The sequence below is a fragment of the Primulina huaijiensis genome, chromosome 2 (assembly GCF_012295235.1).
Source record: "Primulina huaijiensis isolate GDHJ02 chromosome 2, ASM1229523v2, whole genome shotgun sequence".
Taxonomy (NCBI): domain Eukaryota; kingdom Viridiplantae; phylum Streptophyta; class Magnoliopsida; order Lamiales; family Gesneriaceae; genus Primulina; species Primulina huaijiensis.
The window spans coordinates 3,831,874-3,847,992 of NC_133307.1; the positions used below are offsets into that span (position 1 = coordinate 3,831,874).

General features: G+C 33.5%; 1 protein-coding gene across 1 annotated transcript in view; it reads left to right on the plus strand.

The window, feature by feature from the left end:
• The first annotated feature begins 6,342 nt into the window (after positions 1–6,342).
• The window catches only part of LOC140964804 (histone-lysine N-methyltransferase ASHH1), a 31,982-nt gene continuing 22,205 nt past the window's right edge, over positions 6,343–16,119 (plus strand). Inside the window, exons 1-2 of the mRNA XM_073424750.1 lie at positions 6,343–6,478; positions 10,898–10,962. Of these exons, the coding sequence (XP_073280851.1) occupies positions 6,428–6,478; positions 10,898–10,962 (116 nt within the window). The 5' untranslated portion in view covers positions 6,343–6,427. The remainder of the gene's footprint in view (positions 6,479–10,897; positions 10,963–16,119) is intronic.

Consider the following 16,119-nt stretch of genomic DNA (forward strand, 5'->3'; position numbering starts at 1 on the left):
GTATATAATTATTTAATTTTGACGGATAATTACATAATTTTGATCAATGTTACATGTTTTTTAACATACGAATCACATAATTTCACAAGTATGTTCTATAATGTTACATTATTATGTTACATGTTATGATATATGAGTCACAATTTCACAACTATGTTACATGTGTTTTGACATATGAGCCACAACTATGTTATATGTTTTAACATACGAATCACAATTTCACAACCAACTATGTTACATGTTGTTTTAACATATGAATCACAATCTCACAATTATTTTACATGTTTTAACATATGAATCACAATTTCACAACTATGTTACATGTTTTAACATATGAATCACAATTTTATAACCAACTATGTAACATGTGTGTTTTAACATATGAATCATAATTTCACAATTATGTTATATAATATTACATGTTTTAACATATGAATCACATATTTAGCTAGGTCGACACAAAGTAGACCTTGTTTTTTTTTTGGTCGACCCTTGTTGCTTTGCTTTGGGGTCGACCAAAAGGTATATCCTACAAAATTCAACAAAAATTAAGAAAATAAGATACTTAGAATAGACAAAAATTAATAATAAAAATAACAAAAAAAAACATACAATTTCTTCTTGGTCAACCAAAATTATGTTGGTTGACCAAGAAGATGGTTTGGTCGACCAAGAAAATGTTTGGTCGACCAAGAAATTTTCTTGATCGACCAAGAAAATTAACTTAATTTTGGTCGACTATTTTTTCTGGGTGGATTGATATTTTTTCTCAAAATAAATTTTGTGTCGACCGTGAAGAAAAAGAAAAAGAAAATTAATTAAGTTAAAGTAATAATCAAGAGTCAACTCCTTCTTTTTTAAAAAAAAGTCAGAGTCCTTAATTTTTAAATCTTTTATGTTTCAATCTCTTTTTTTTAATTGGCCCCGAAGCTGCATATATGACGTTCGTGGTTTTTTTTTATAAAAAAAATCATTATTATTAATAATTGTTCCTTTCTTTTTACGTTCAAAATAACATAAATTCGGCGACAACATATTGCCCAGACTAGGACATCCACGTTCGTTAAAGTTATAATACTCATCAACTCATCAAAAATCGTAAGATCCACATGTCACATACACATTATATTAACATATATATTCTACCACTTCATTTAACATTAACACTCATTATTTATAAGTCTCGTTGTCCACTTATTCATCTTATTTTTATTTAAAAGTAAATAAATTCAATTTCAAATTATTTACAAAATTTAAAATATTATTATTTTAAATAAATAATAATATGTTTTTATATATTTAGTACGTAATTTTATCTTATTTTCTAAGTGTCATTTATTTAAAATTAAATTTTATTATAAACTTAAAATGAAACAGTACAACATATAAAATAAATATCAATTGCATAAAAATAAAAATAAAAATAAAACATATAAATTAAATGTAAGAGAAAATGTAAAATACTAATACAATGGTTGTTGTTGTATTGTGACCAAATATGTTCAACTAAGTCGGCACGAAGTTAGTGATACACATGACTATCACGTATTTCGGAATTTGTTCGGAGATTTTCATGAAATCCTCGGTTTGAGCCTTGGACGGGTTGTGCGGGTCCGTCACCTTTATCATTTTACCAATTTGTCACATGAACACCCTCATCTTCAAGACTTCAACAATCATGTTATGTAAAATAATGTATGCTAACATTGATTTGTTGAAAATAGAAGAGAGAAGATTTTTTTAGTGATTTATGATATAGAATAATGTGTTTGAATATTTGAAATAATTTGTGGAATGTGTTAGTATTTATAGATGAATATGTAATTTTTTTTATTAAAATAGCCGTTAAAATAATTTTTTAATATTTTTAATTAAATTAACCGTTACTATTTTAATATTATTAAGAATAAATAATCTTTATTTTATATTAATGGGGACCACTCTTTCACTCTCAAATTCAAAAAAAATAATAAAATATTAAAAAAAGAAAAAGAAAATGAAGTGACGTGGGCGTTCAAATGTTGCACAAGTTACCCATCCACATTGATATTAACATCTCATTGGTGTTCAAACCAACACCAATGTAGGTGCTCTTATGAGGTTAAATCGATACGTTCTATTATTGAAATAATTAAATGATAAATTTGATTGTTTTACCAAAAAATATATAGTACAACCTTAAAAAAACATTTAAAATATGCTCTTTATCGAAAAAAATAAAATTATTTATTCATAAAATGATTAAATATAAGAAAATCTTTCACTTTAAAATATAGGATTGATAGGAGCCGTTTTTCTTGTTTTATTGTGTCATTTTTAGCTCGTTATTGCATGAGTCTATTACGTTGAGTCTGCATTTCAGACATTTTCATTCCTCATGTGTGGTGGAAGATTTGCAAGATAAATAGCCAAAATGATGGAGTTAAGGTGAAGAGCTTAATTCCGGGCAGAACATGTCGTGTTAAGGCGGTGTTTTTCGACTGCCCCAACGAGAATGCAAGAAGAGTTCGATTGTTGATAGAGGAAGACGTGTTAGGGAAGTGATTTTTGACCACCCATAGCGTCCGGTGAAATTTTTTACTCCAAAACAGAAGATGTCGAGTTAGGGCGTTATTTTCTTACGACTCCAACATGACGCGATAAGGAAACAAAATATCATAGCAGATCAGAATAACTTTTGAGGATGACATGCAAATATAAGGACGAAGTCCTAGTGGACGAATGAAATTGACCACACGTTAATAGCGATAGTCCAATAGGTCATAGGAGATTCTACTAATCATTCTTGCAATCACATTTGATAAATAATTAAAGATATTTAATTATTTCATTGTATTGAATTAGTTTCGCATAACTTGAAAGAATGTGTTAATAATTTAGAGAATCTTGTCAAAATCATGAACAAGTGTCGAAGATGTTATTTTAATCAACCTGATTGTATGTGTATTGAAATTCCCAACAAGTTTATCCACAATTAATATTAATGTTTTGCTTGAATTGATTTTCTTTTCTAATTGAATTATATTTTTCTCTGAATTCATATTGAATCGATTCATCCAAATTTGTCGTTTACACGTAGCTAAAGATTTAATTTTTGAAAATAAAAGTTATGTGATATAGTATCTGTGGGACGATACTTGTATTCATACTCATATTATAACTTGATTCATATACTTGTGATTATTCGAGCATAATTGTTTATTCTATTGGAGGATTTTATAATGCAAGAAAATCTTGATCATGTTTTTGTCATCGATGTCGAGGATTGTTAAATCACAATTATATTCTTAATTATTCTCTTTAGCTCTACTTGGTTTTCTTTTGAAGCTAATACCAATATGTTGACTTGGAGCTTGAATCATTTGATCCATAAATTCAGAGAACTTTTCGTATGAGAAGGAAATATCAAAAGCTTAAGATGTCGATGCAGAAGCACCGAGAGATCATCAAGTGGATGATTTTACTACTGAGGATGCATAGTTGAATGCCCTGAATAAAAAAAATTATGAAAATTTGAGCGTGGGAGGCACTGCCATGCACATTCAAGAGGTATCCTGTGATATATGTGGTGATGAACATTTCACCAAGCATTTTCAAGATAGAAATCCTTTATATGTATCGGAGGGGTGCCGACAACCATGTGGGTAGCTAGAATCGTCCTAAAAAAAACCCTATTCAAACACATATAATTTTGGGTGGTTGCAGCATCCAAATTTTTCACGGGGTGGTCAGAACAATCCAGCTCATCCACAAGAAAGCCAAAATATGGGAAGCAGCCAGTTTTCAAGCCTAAATAGCAAGAATAGAAGTCTATTTTGGAGCAGATGATGACAAAACTTTATTTCTTCCACATATACCAGGCTGCATAATAAGAATGCTTTGATTTAAAACTTATAAAATCAAATAGGATAGCTGGCAAAGATGATTTTGAAAAGAAAAGCTATAACTTTGCCAATAGACATTGAAACAAATCTGAAAGAGCAAGTAAATAATTTTGAGTTGAGAATTAGTTTAACATAACTTGAAAGAGTATGTTAATGCAACGACCCTTTACAGGCCCAGTGAACAGCCCATACGGCCCACTGCCCCGATCGACCCAAGGCTATCCCGATCTTGGGCTCCCTCAAGGGGCCTTTTCCCTCACGGACTTTCCATAGGCGTCGTACGGGTTACTCATAGGATATCCCCCTCCCTACCAAGGGGTTTCTTTCGCCTCCCCAGGACTCGATCCCATGACCTATAGGATAAGTACATTGATATCAAGAGTCCTGGTACCCCCTTGGTAGGGAGGGGGATATCCCTTGAGGGAGCCCAAGATCTGGATAGCCTTGGGTCGATCGGGGCAGTGGACCGCCCATACGGCCAATTACCCCGATCGACCCAAGGCTAGCCCGATCTTGGGCTCCCTCAACGGGCCTTTTCCCTCACGGATTTTCCATAGGCGTCGTACGGGTTACTCATAGGATATCCCCCTCCCTCCCAAGGGGTTTCTTTCGCCTGCCCAGGATTCGAGCCCATGACCTATAGGATAAGTACATTGAGACCAAGAGTCCTGGTACCCCCGTGGTAGGGAGGGGGATATCCTATGAGTAACCCGTACGACGCCTATGGAAAGCCCATGAGGAAAAAGACCCCATTGAGGGAGCCCAAGATCGGGATAGCCTTGGGTCGATCGGGGTAGTTGGCCGTATGGGCGGTCCACTGGGCCTGTAATGGGTCGTTACAGTTAATAATTCAGAAAATCTTTTCAAAATCATGATCAAGAGTTGAAGTTAATTATTTGAAACTAACAAAAGTAGGTGAAATGAAACTCACAATAAATTTATCCAAATTTTATTTTAATATTTTACTCGAATCGATTTTTTTCTCATTGAATTATATTTTCTCTCAATCAATTATGCATTGATTCATTCCAATTTGTCGCTTACACGTAGCCAAATGTACATATTTATGAAAATAAAAGTTGTGTGATAAAATCTCCATGGGACGATACTTGTATTTATACATATACTATAACTTGACCCCTACACTTACTATTTATTCGGGCATAAATGTTTATTTTATTGGGAGATTTCATAGTATAAGAAAATGTCGATCAATTATCTTGTCCGTGCCTGACAAATTTATATTTGACGTTTTATTTTATATCATTATCATGTATGTATGTTAATTATATAAATTACAAATATAATTAATGTATTTCAAAAAATAAATATAATGATGCACAATTAATAAAAAATAGAATTAATTTAATACACAATTAATTAAAATATAGAAATTATTAAAAGAAAAACGAGATACTCAAGAATAAAAAGATCAAAAAATCTTACACATATAATAAAATATATAAAAAACAAATCGGGTTGGGCTATAGCGAGGGCTAGTGTACGCCTGATCAATCTCTAAAATAAAAGATTTGTTTGAAATCGTCTACATTTGTGTATATCATCAATTCATTCACCGCGGATTGCACACAAAAATGACAATGAGTATGATTCAGGTATGATTTCATATTCTCGGTCTCTCCATATTTATTATATTAATCTACAACCACATCGAGTATTCAACTCTCATTATCTTCACTTATTGCACAAACTTTTTTTCAAATGCGATACATTTCATTATAAACATTATTGTTTTTACGACCTCTACACACTCCCGATATAATGGAAAAAGAATATTCGAAATTGCTCCGTATCGATGTGTTTGGTTCTATGGATTGCATGAAATTTGGTGGGATTTGGAATTAGAATTCTCATTTCGAGTGTTTGGTATAATAAAATTTTAAAACGAGATCGGCATTTGGTAAAATTCGATATACCTAAATGAAATCTTAACCAAAAAAAAAAAATGAAAATATTTCATTGATTTTCATAGGATCTGAGTTATATGAACAAAATAATTTTTTTTTTCTTTTCAAAACTAATTAAAATATCAATTTCTGAAAAAAAATTATATATTTAATTCACACATATTTTATCGTACAATTAAAAAAATTATTTTTCAATCATTTAAATTTTTTTTTTTTAAATTGTAAATTTTTTTATGATGCTCAATTATTTTTTAATGCAAAAAACTTAATTTATCAGAATTTGATGATTTTATTTTGATAATTTTTTTGTCATTATTGAAAAATTATTTAATAATAACCCGTCAAAAAAATTATTTAATAAAAAATATATATTTTCTTTATATTTATAAATCATTTTTTTTATATAATAATAATGTAACGTATAAAAAATATATGATAAAAAATATATGAGTATTAAAATATTGATAAGGAAAAAAGTAAAAAATAATAAATAAAATATTTTTCCCAAACCCAAATCTCATTTTTTATTATCCCAAATACAGTGTTAACGTTTTCTACTTGCCGCCTCTATTCACGTTTAGTCTTTGCATCGCGTAAAGCTCACGGGGCCCCCCGATGCATCCTCCGAGGAGACCTTCCATGGCGACGGTTTCGGAAGCACCACAGGTTCTTGAACGACTCCTTGAGACTCTATTTCTCTATTGAATTTCATTTTCGTGGACTTTGATTACTCGAAACAATCCATTCGTTCATTCAATCCTTCTGATTTTGAACATCACAAAGTGGGTTTATAGTTGAGCTTATTCTATTTGTAATGCCTATGAAAAGTTGTGTTTGTCTGGTTTAAAAGCATCGTTTACTTGTTCATGTTTTTTGTTGAAGCCTGATAAAATTAGGTCGTTCCAATGAGTTGTTTGCTGGTACGTGCGGGACAGATGAGTTTTTGGGTTGAATTTGCTGACAGATGATAGACCAAATTTCATAGATATAGATATAAGAGACGTTATAAGAGAAACTCTTTGGTAGACTTCTGATATATGAAAACAATTTGATGTCAGATATGAGTTTTGTTCTATTTGTTGGCAGGATGACCTTTGTCTTTAATATTTTTTCTTGGGATTGTGGCCTCTCTCTTATTTTTTTTCTTGGGATTGTGGCCTCTCTCTTTGTTTCTAGACAAGAACAAAGGCAAATTTTTGACACTATAAGTTTATGCCTTTATTACATTTGTCAACATAAAGACAATTAATCAAGGGAAGAGGAATGGGTGTGAAGGAAATATGATGGGAAACAGCTATTTACAAGTGAAGCTACTTGGACTTGAATGGAAGAGTAGAAGGTGAAGCAAAAGGAAGCAGATTTTAACAATATTTTTGGAAGGGCTATGAGGGTAAATGACAGGTCTATTTCACAGAATTATCTCAATAATTCTGAAGAACTCCACAACAAGAGTTTACCGAAAGAATCCCCCACGACAACTAGAAATCTACCACAAGAAGACTACTGGAGGCAAACTTCCGTAGCTAGAAGAGGAAGAACTGTACTAAAGTACAAATAGAAAGTATTTTACTAGCAGAGCTATCAACTATCTTAGGTAGAACCAACATCGACAAACATCCGGCAGAGTTTATACTGCAAGTTTGTAGCAGCTAGTTTTTTTTATTTTTTTAAAATTTTTTTCTGAGATGTATACATCATCCAAGAACTAGCCGATGCCCTAAGCCAAGAAGGAATGTTGTCTAGTCAAGAGAGTTCAAAACAAAGCAACTATGAGAAGATCATTATAACTCAGAAGTGAAATTGGAATCAGAATAGAGACCAGATGCCAAAGCCATGTTCCTTCACTTCAAAACCCAGATTTAAGGAACCTCTCTGAGATTTAAGTTCAATCGATTGAAAGGCCAAATACTCAGATGATTTGAAATTACGTAATAGATTGCATATAAACATTAAAGGATATGTTTCTATCAATGGTCGAGTGAGCTTCAGTATAACACCAAAGTGTGGTGATCCATACGAGTAATTCTAGAAGTATGGTGGTCACAGATGTAATACCGGAGTGGTAGTTTTAGCTGTTTGTGTTAATGCTCCAATCCAATCTGCGTGGGATGTAAACTGTAATCCGGGCTACTTAATTTTGTGTAATGGCAAACAATGATGTGCATGATTTTACTTTCCACAGTCTACTTTTCCATTGTAATTATCTTATCTAGCATTCAGCACTTAAGTTGCATTTGGAGACAAAATAAAATAGGATTTTGATTTGATATATATTTGGAAATTCCATGGATTTTGATTTCCTCTCCCCTTGTGTATGTTTCGTTAAATTGGGTTGTTATTTTTTTGTCCCTAATGTTTGTGGTCAAATCCATTCTGGTCCATCTTATTTGCAATATGCCAAAAAGACACTTCAACTAATGAATTTTAGATGCATCTAATCCATGATGTTGGTAGATTTTTAAAAACTAATGGAAGAGAAACCGAATCCCAAATAGTAGGGACCAAAACGATTTCGATTCCAATGGTTTTGGCTCCAAACAATACAGACCAAAAACGTAATTATATGTTTGGAGAAATACTCAACTTTGAAGGAAAACTAGATACATGTACTTTATGCGCTCTCTTCTGTTAACTATTGACAACCAATTAATAGCAGAGACCAAAAATATCAAAATCCGTGGACTTTTGGAGTACAACACAAACAAGAGGGGCCAAAATGGTAAAAGTTCCAAACAATAGTGATGGAAAAAGGACGTATCTTGTTAAACTCTAAAAAAAATTATGAACATAGAAATGAATGGATTTAAAATTGAAATTTTTACTAAAATAATCTTTATGAACTTTATGAACATGAACACTTTTCTAAACCATGTTATTTTTTACTAACTATAGAGTTTAATTTTATTCTATAATGAAAATTTTGAAGTTTCTTTTTGGCACTATGAAATTTTTGTTGTCATCAAAAAAGTTTGAGAATTAATAAATCATGTTAATTAGTTTTATATACAACTAAAATAACCAATTACATTGACTCTTATATAGTTATTTCATTGTACCAAGAACAAAATTAATTATGTGAAATAAAATTATTCAACATAACATTCAAAAACTTAATCTTATTAAAAAATAAATTATCTAATCTAAATTATCAAATATGCAACATAATAAGGCCTAAATCCTTGATGTTAATGGGTTTATGTCATCTATTTGTTAAATAACAGAAAGTCAAATTCTTTTTTAAACCTACGGTGAATTATTCATTTTACAAGATAGCCCATCGAAGTGATTCTGACATGTGATTCCTAAAACACCATCAACTACAACTGAATTCGACGGTAAAAAACCTTACACTGCATGATGAAACTTTCGTTTATTTCATCTATTTTTTTAAATTCATGCTATAATTCTTGGCACTGACATCTTTCTTGTTAATTTGCATCAATGGCGTTGGCCATTTTTGTGATAGAATTTCTCGTTAAGTTCATCAAATTTTGATGCCTTTGAACAGAAGGTCGTTGAAAATTTTCTTCTATTTTGAATCAATCTCCACCACTTGATTATTTTCCTTCTCTTGCCCAATGATGTGTCCTTTGTACTTTCAACTTTTTTTTGGTAGCTGCATCTTTTCCAAATATTCACAAACATGAACAAAATGGTAGAGATCAATCAATTAGCAGTGAAATAAGAGGTAGATGTAGAAAGTTTTGATGTTTCTAAAGAATAAAACTTTCAACGACCTTCTATTCCTCATTTATCGTCTATTAATCTTATGTCCTAGAGAGATAAAAAAACGTTAAAATTTGATGAATTTAACGAGAAATTGGATGTTTTGAATTGTTTGCTCACAAAAATCGTCAGTGCGTTTGAAATCAATGAACAAAATGGATGCCAGTGCCAGGAATTATGCTCTGAACTTAAACAAAGGATGGGGGTAGATGGATGTTTCATTCTGTGCAGCTTTTATCTTTCTTCCATCAAATCCAGTTACAATTGACGATGGAGAATTTAAGTTTCAATTTTTTAGTAAATAGATTACAGGCAAATAAATTGTATCGCATCAATATTATTTAGGATTCAAACCAAATCATGAAGACTTATGGCACATTAAATAAACCTTTTGTCCTTGTTATCAAAATTGTTTGAGTTCTGAAAAATGCAATATCTATTATATGATAAATGAAGTACTGTAAGATACATTTCCTCTGTACAAAGCTTGAATTTGAGAACTTTGATTATTGTTCATTAACATTCATGAATACCTGATGGAATTAGGTACTGCACGTGATTTTGTTATCCAAATAATGTGGGTTCTGAAAAAAGAGATATCTATTATATGATGAATAAAGTAAGCTACATTTCCTCCGTACAAAGCTTTAATTTGATAAGGAGAGAAATGTGATTGTTGTTCATGTGACATTCGTGAATACCTAATGGAATTAGGTACTGCGCGTGCAGTTTAGGGCCCAAAGCCATGATCTAGGTCGTGCTCTGCTAAATGGTTTTCCCCTCATCATGAGCAAGCTGAATGACATGTTTTCTAGTTGTCAGATTTTCAGATTTCCTATCGATGTTCATACTTCATAGAGAGAGCCGACTTTAATGGTTGATTTACTTCAAATTTTAGATTGACATTTCACGACGATGACAGAAGCTTTTTTTGTTGTTTTTGAAATGGCCCACCTAATTGCCCTTTCTCAGCGGACAGGTTCAATTTATATAGCTTAGCTGTTCTAGGTGCATAATCTACTGTGGGTGCAAGAGTCTACATTTTTCCTACTTTCTCTTATCTTTGGTCATCATCATGAATTTGCACCTTGAGAATATCTTACCTACATGTATGTGACTATCTATTTTTTCTTTACTGTTTATCGCTTCATTACTCATGGGTTATAGGTATCAGTAATTTTACCAGTCGAATGCATCTTTTAATCTGCTTCTTGTTTGTTGCTCGAAGTTTAATAGTCCATGCCTATCACATCATAATTATTTTGGCTTGATGGAGTTTGCCATAATTTTTAGTAATAGATCTCTATTCATTTCATGATATTATATCTGCATCTCAACTGACAGAATGTTTATTTGAAGGTGAATTTGCCAGAAGGAGTTACGCCTTTTATGCATATCACTCAAAATGAATTTTTTGGCCAAAAGTAAGATAACATCCTTTATATTCCTCACTGAAGGCGTTAGTGAATATGTCCCTCAATCCATCTGCATAGAATGCTAAATGATATTCTATTGTTATGCTTGCCAAATCTCATTTTATGGTTTAGCTAACTTGGCGGTTGGGAAATAAATGTCACTTTCGTGTCTGTATTTTTTTTCAAATTATATTTATTTCTTTGTGAATATAGGATAAAATGATTCCCAAAATCCTCTTTAAATGGCTCGAAGGAATTATTATCGCTGTTATAGACGTTCGATTTTTACTGTCTATCTTGTGTTGTCATTACTTTTGGGTTAGAGTTTTGGCTTATCATGAAGGACAACAATCTGATATGTTGTACTTAATATTGACCGTTGGGCGAAGTCTCTATTGTGTGAATGGAGTCCTTTAGTATGCTTGGTAGCGTTGATTTGGAAAATTTGTAAATGTTTCCAATTTTGGGAAGTGAATTGTATTTTTTCTATGAAAACTAGGTTTGTGTACTCTTGATCTAAATCTGGTTTGAAGGTTGAGAATATTATTTGTGCAGCAATACATTATTGGGTATCATTTAAGTAAGTTTTTCTACTGTTTTTTGGCATTTGATTCTGCACTCTACTGCCTGGGTTAAGTCTTGGAATATACCTGTTAGTTGTGTCCAATTTAGAAGTGTTGGAAGAAGCTTCCTATGGCTGGGACGTTTCAACTGGTATCAACATAAAAATAATCTCACTGATATTGTAAAAACCAAAGTAATGCAATATCACCTGGATACAAGAGATTTAAAGCAACCTCATTAGCATGCAATCGTAGTGACAATAGCGAATCTGAGGCCATTTACAACCTGATTGCAAAAGCCTCTTATATCTGACACACACACAGAGATATATACGCAAGACTTGAGATATGTCAAAAAGACTCCAAAACAGATCTTCGGACACCTACTACTCCCAAAAACGAAGTCTAGACCTCGGTCTCTAATGCCTAGACATCCCAGAATTTGACATCTCACCTGAAACAACCCAAACAGGTGAACGCAATATGGTGATATAAGTATAGCTCTCAACTGAATGTTCAAGGAGTCATCAAGTCGACACCCTTTTTTGGAGTACTTCGAGATATCGAATTATCACATCGTACCTCAGGACTCAAAGTTAACTGCACCTCATCAACCTCTCAATTAATTGTTTGGCTATTTCGGCCCACAGTAATGCAGTATGCACTGTGTAAGTCTATGTCGATAACTACATCTTATCATATATTTTATCAATAACATAATGTCACTCCATTCTGCAATTTTTATCAATATCAATATTGTTACCACCGTATCCACATGTATCTAGATTAATCAAGTTCACAAATTATAGATGCCAATGCTGATAAATATGAATCCCAGGACATCTCCAGGATACCATCAATAATGGAAAATGAATCAAAATTTGTGGAACTATTTTTTTTATTGTAAACGAAATTTTATTCGAATAAGAGAACAAACTACAATTAAGCGGATGAGAAATCCGCAAACAAACCACAAAGAAAGAAAACTACTACACCGTCATCAATAGCATACAAATTTCTAATCCCTCACTACGTATGAGATAAAAATGTGGTTAAACTTTGAGAACTTTGTCGTCCAACTCGCGACTCTGAATTTTATCTTCTCCCAAACATCATCTCTAGACTCGGCTATGTCTATGCAAATTCTTTTGTTCCGCTCCAACCAAATTGACCAAAATAGGCAATGAACTACCAAATAGCAAAAACACCTAGTTCTCCTCCCGGTAAGTATACCTGGCTCCAAAAGAAACATGTCTCGCGCCTTTCATGGAAAGATCCATTCGAAACCCAATTCCTGCAATACTTTGATCGAAATTCCGCTCGTGAACGAACAATGCACAAGTTGATGGTCTTGATCCTCCTCTTTGTTCCGGCATTGGCTACACCAATGCGGACTTAAAGCACATACATGCCATCATTTTTGTAACGAATCGCAAGTCGGCAATTTTCCCAAAGCCACAATCTCCGAGAAAACTTGAACCTTATATGGTATAGGTACTTTCCTGATATTAGTGTAGTACGAGAAAAAGGGAAGTTGCTGATCGGAAAAAAGGAGTCATAAAAAGAACCAACCTAAAAAGACCCTGAATAATCCGCCAACCAAACCCTAAAATCCTCCATGCCCAACTCCAAATGAACTGTATCTAAGACCCCTAATAGAGTGCTGAACTCAACAATTTTGACTTCATTTAAAGCTTTTTTGAAACGTACATCCCAGTCAAAGTTGGAGTTAACCGGGAGGTCCACGGCACTGATGAAATTGCTAACAGGTTTGTTAAGAATCGTGGAGATCTGAAACAGAGATGGAAAACGCTCATTGAACAACGAAGCCCCCCAATGATGCTCCCAAAAACGAAAGAGATTCCTCCCTTTGAGCACCACCCTAATAAACAGATGAAAAGCAGGGTAAGAACGAGAAATAAATTTTCAAGGGCTTCTAAAAATCGTGTTCGTAGCTGTGACGAACCGTGTCTTAAAATACTACTACTTTAATATTTGTGAAAAAATTTAAAATTTTCTTATTAAATAATTTGTTATAAATATAACTTGTAAAATAAATCACGGTCACCACTCGTACTAAAAATAAAGTTAATATTAAACCTCTATCATTTGAAAACCACAACCAAAAACCCAAGTTAAAAACATCCGCCAACTTTGAAAAATCCAATATAATATAAAAAGTCTCAACTTACTAGTCACCAATACTAAGGCATAAAATTTAAGAAAATAGTTTTAAACGTGCATAATTAAAACTCTCGTGAACTTCAAGGTCCTCGGGTTTGCATTGCTGCTAGTCGGAGCCTGTTCACTGCTCACCGCCTCCTCAACTACATTTACATCGATCAAGTCTAGTGATCCTAATGACTCAGCATGCATAAACATTAAATAACAAGTAATACGTAATAAAAATCCATGCAATTTAAACATAGCTCGTACATAGCATAATATAAGCATAAACATGTATAACGCGACTTTCTTGCATAAACAATTTCATAAAATCATATTTTCATACTCGTCATAATAATCGTGATCGTAAATCATTTTGCGTAGAGTTCTGTTCAATGCAAGTGGCCCATAATATAAATCGTTTAATCAAACTAAACCAGTACTGGACCGACAGGGATCACTACAGCCCTTGGACTGGATGTCTGCTCCTTAAAATAACATAATTCCTCTGAAAAGGTTGAAGAGGTCCCTGGACATGTTCTCCAGCTTCCAAAATCGTAACATAATTTGGCCACAAGACAAATCGCATACCTCAAAAGTAATTATTTTGCACGTGATACATATTTACGAACATCTTGGACTTCATTAGAACCTCAATATTTAACTAACCAAACATAGCCCAGAAGATGCACTCGGACCGGTACGATTCTCGAATTAAATAAAATAGCTTACGACTTACCGAAAGACTCGGGACTTGAACCATACTTTAACCAACATCCCAACCTACTGTCCAAGACCCTAAACCAGCCCCGAACCATGACCAAGACCCAATAAAACGTGAGGAACAGCCTCTTGAAGAAACAGCCCAAGGAAATGCAATATGACACATATACGCTTCTCACGACTCCACGCCTAAACCAACGCGAACCGGACCTGGACCCGGACCCGGACCCGGACCAAGCCCTAGACTCGACCCTTAGACATCCTGCATGACTCTGGTTAAGCCATTTATAGCCCAGACCCGAAGCCCAAGCCCCCAAACATGCCAAAGCCGTGAGCCTCCCCATGCGTGACTCCCCTTCAGCGCAGCTTCCATGTTTCTGGTTCCAGCCTTCTACCCGACAAACCAACCCATGAACCACCCTAACTAGTCTCATCCTATGACCCTTGAGACTGCCTAAGCCATAGCCACACGCCCTTGCCGAGTCATGCCCTGATCCGCAACACTTGAAGCCGAGAACCGGCATCTGCACGCAGCTGTGATCTCCACGGCTTCTTACTGTACCAGGCACTTCTAACCCTTACCAGATCACTTAACTATGTCTAAACACATCCCCTATCACAGCCATACACAGCAGCAATGTCACAGGAGCCCAGCCGAAGCACACGCGACAAAATTTGGAAGAATACGTGAGTTCCATGCTTCAAGTTTTCAGAAACGGTTTCGAACTGTTTTGAACCTAAGTTTGCATATAACCAATGAATTTTCATGCATAATTTGTACCAAAATACATAATATAACAAGATCGATGTGTAAAGAGGGATTAAAACACGAAACGCTCGAAGTCTCGAACCATCGAAAATATCGTTGCGGGGAAGTCTGCGGGCGATCGGAGCAACGTTTCGGTTGGTTTTCTTGCGTAAAAGGGACGTGAATCAACCGTGCTACGTGTGGATGAGTGATCGGTGAGGATAGGACCAAGAAAAATGTAAAAATCCTAGGCTCCAAAGCTTGCAAAGTTCACGGCTGTTTTGTGTGTGTAGCTTGTGTGTGTTCTTGGTGTAAAGTGGCGTGAGATATGTGGTTGTGCGTGAGTTGTATAATTATGTGAGTTCGAGGGTTGTTTAGGTAAATTAAAACTCTAATCAATAATTTAAACAAACACTAGATTATAAAAATCTCACCCTTTAATTTAAAAAGTTTAAGTGCCAAATTTAAACAAGATTAAATCTCCTATTTGTTTGAAAATTGCTAAATAAAATACTTAATATTCTAATCCAACTTAAATACTAATTAAATAAATTAATTATGGCATAAAAATCATTATAAAATATTTTACCTCAAATTTAAAGAATAAATCCTTAAGTTTTAAAATTAGCATTTTAAATGCTTAAAATCTTATAAATCACCTATTAATTAAAATTCATAAATCATTTAAAATAATTAATTTTTTTGGCTTAAAATAAAATATAACCTTCAATTTTTGCACCTTAATCGTCTCTGGTCCCCTTTTCACGGTCCGACATCGAATATTCGTTTGAAAAGCTAAAACTGGCGAAAATATTTTAAATTGCATAAACATGAGCATATAAACATTTAAATAATTTAATCATGTATCATGCACCATTTTAATCATTAATTAATTAAATTAAATTTTATAATTATGCATGGGTTTACGTGTACTGGTTTTTGGACACTACACTAGCCAACCTCACG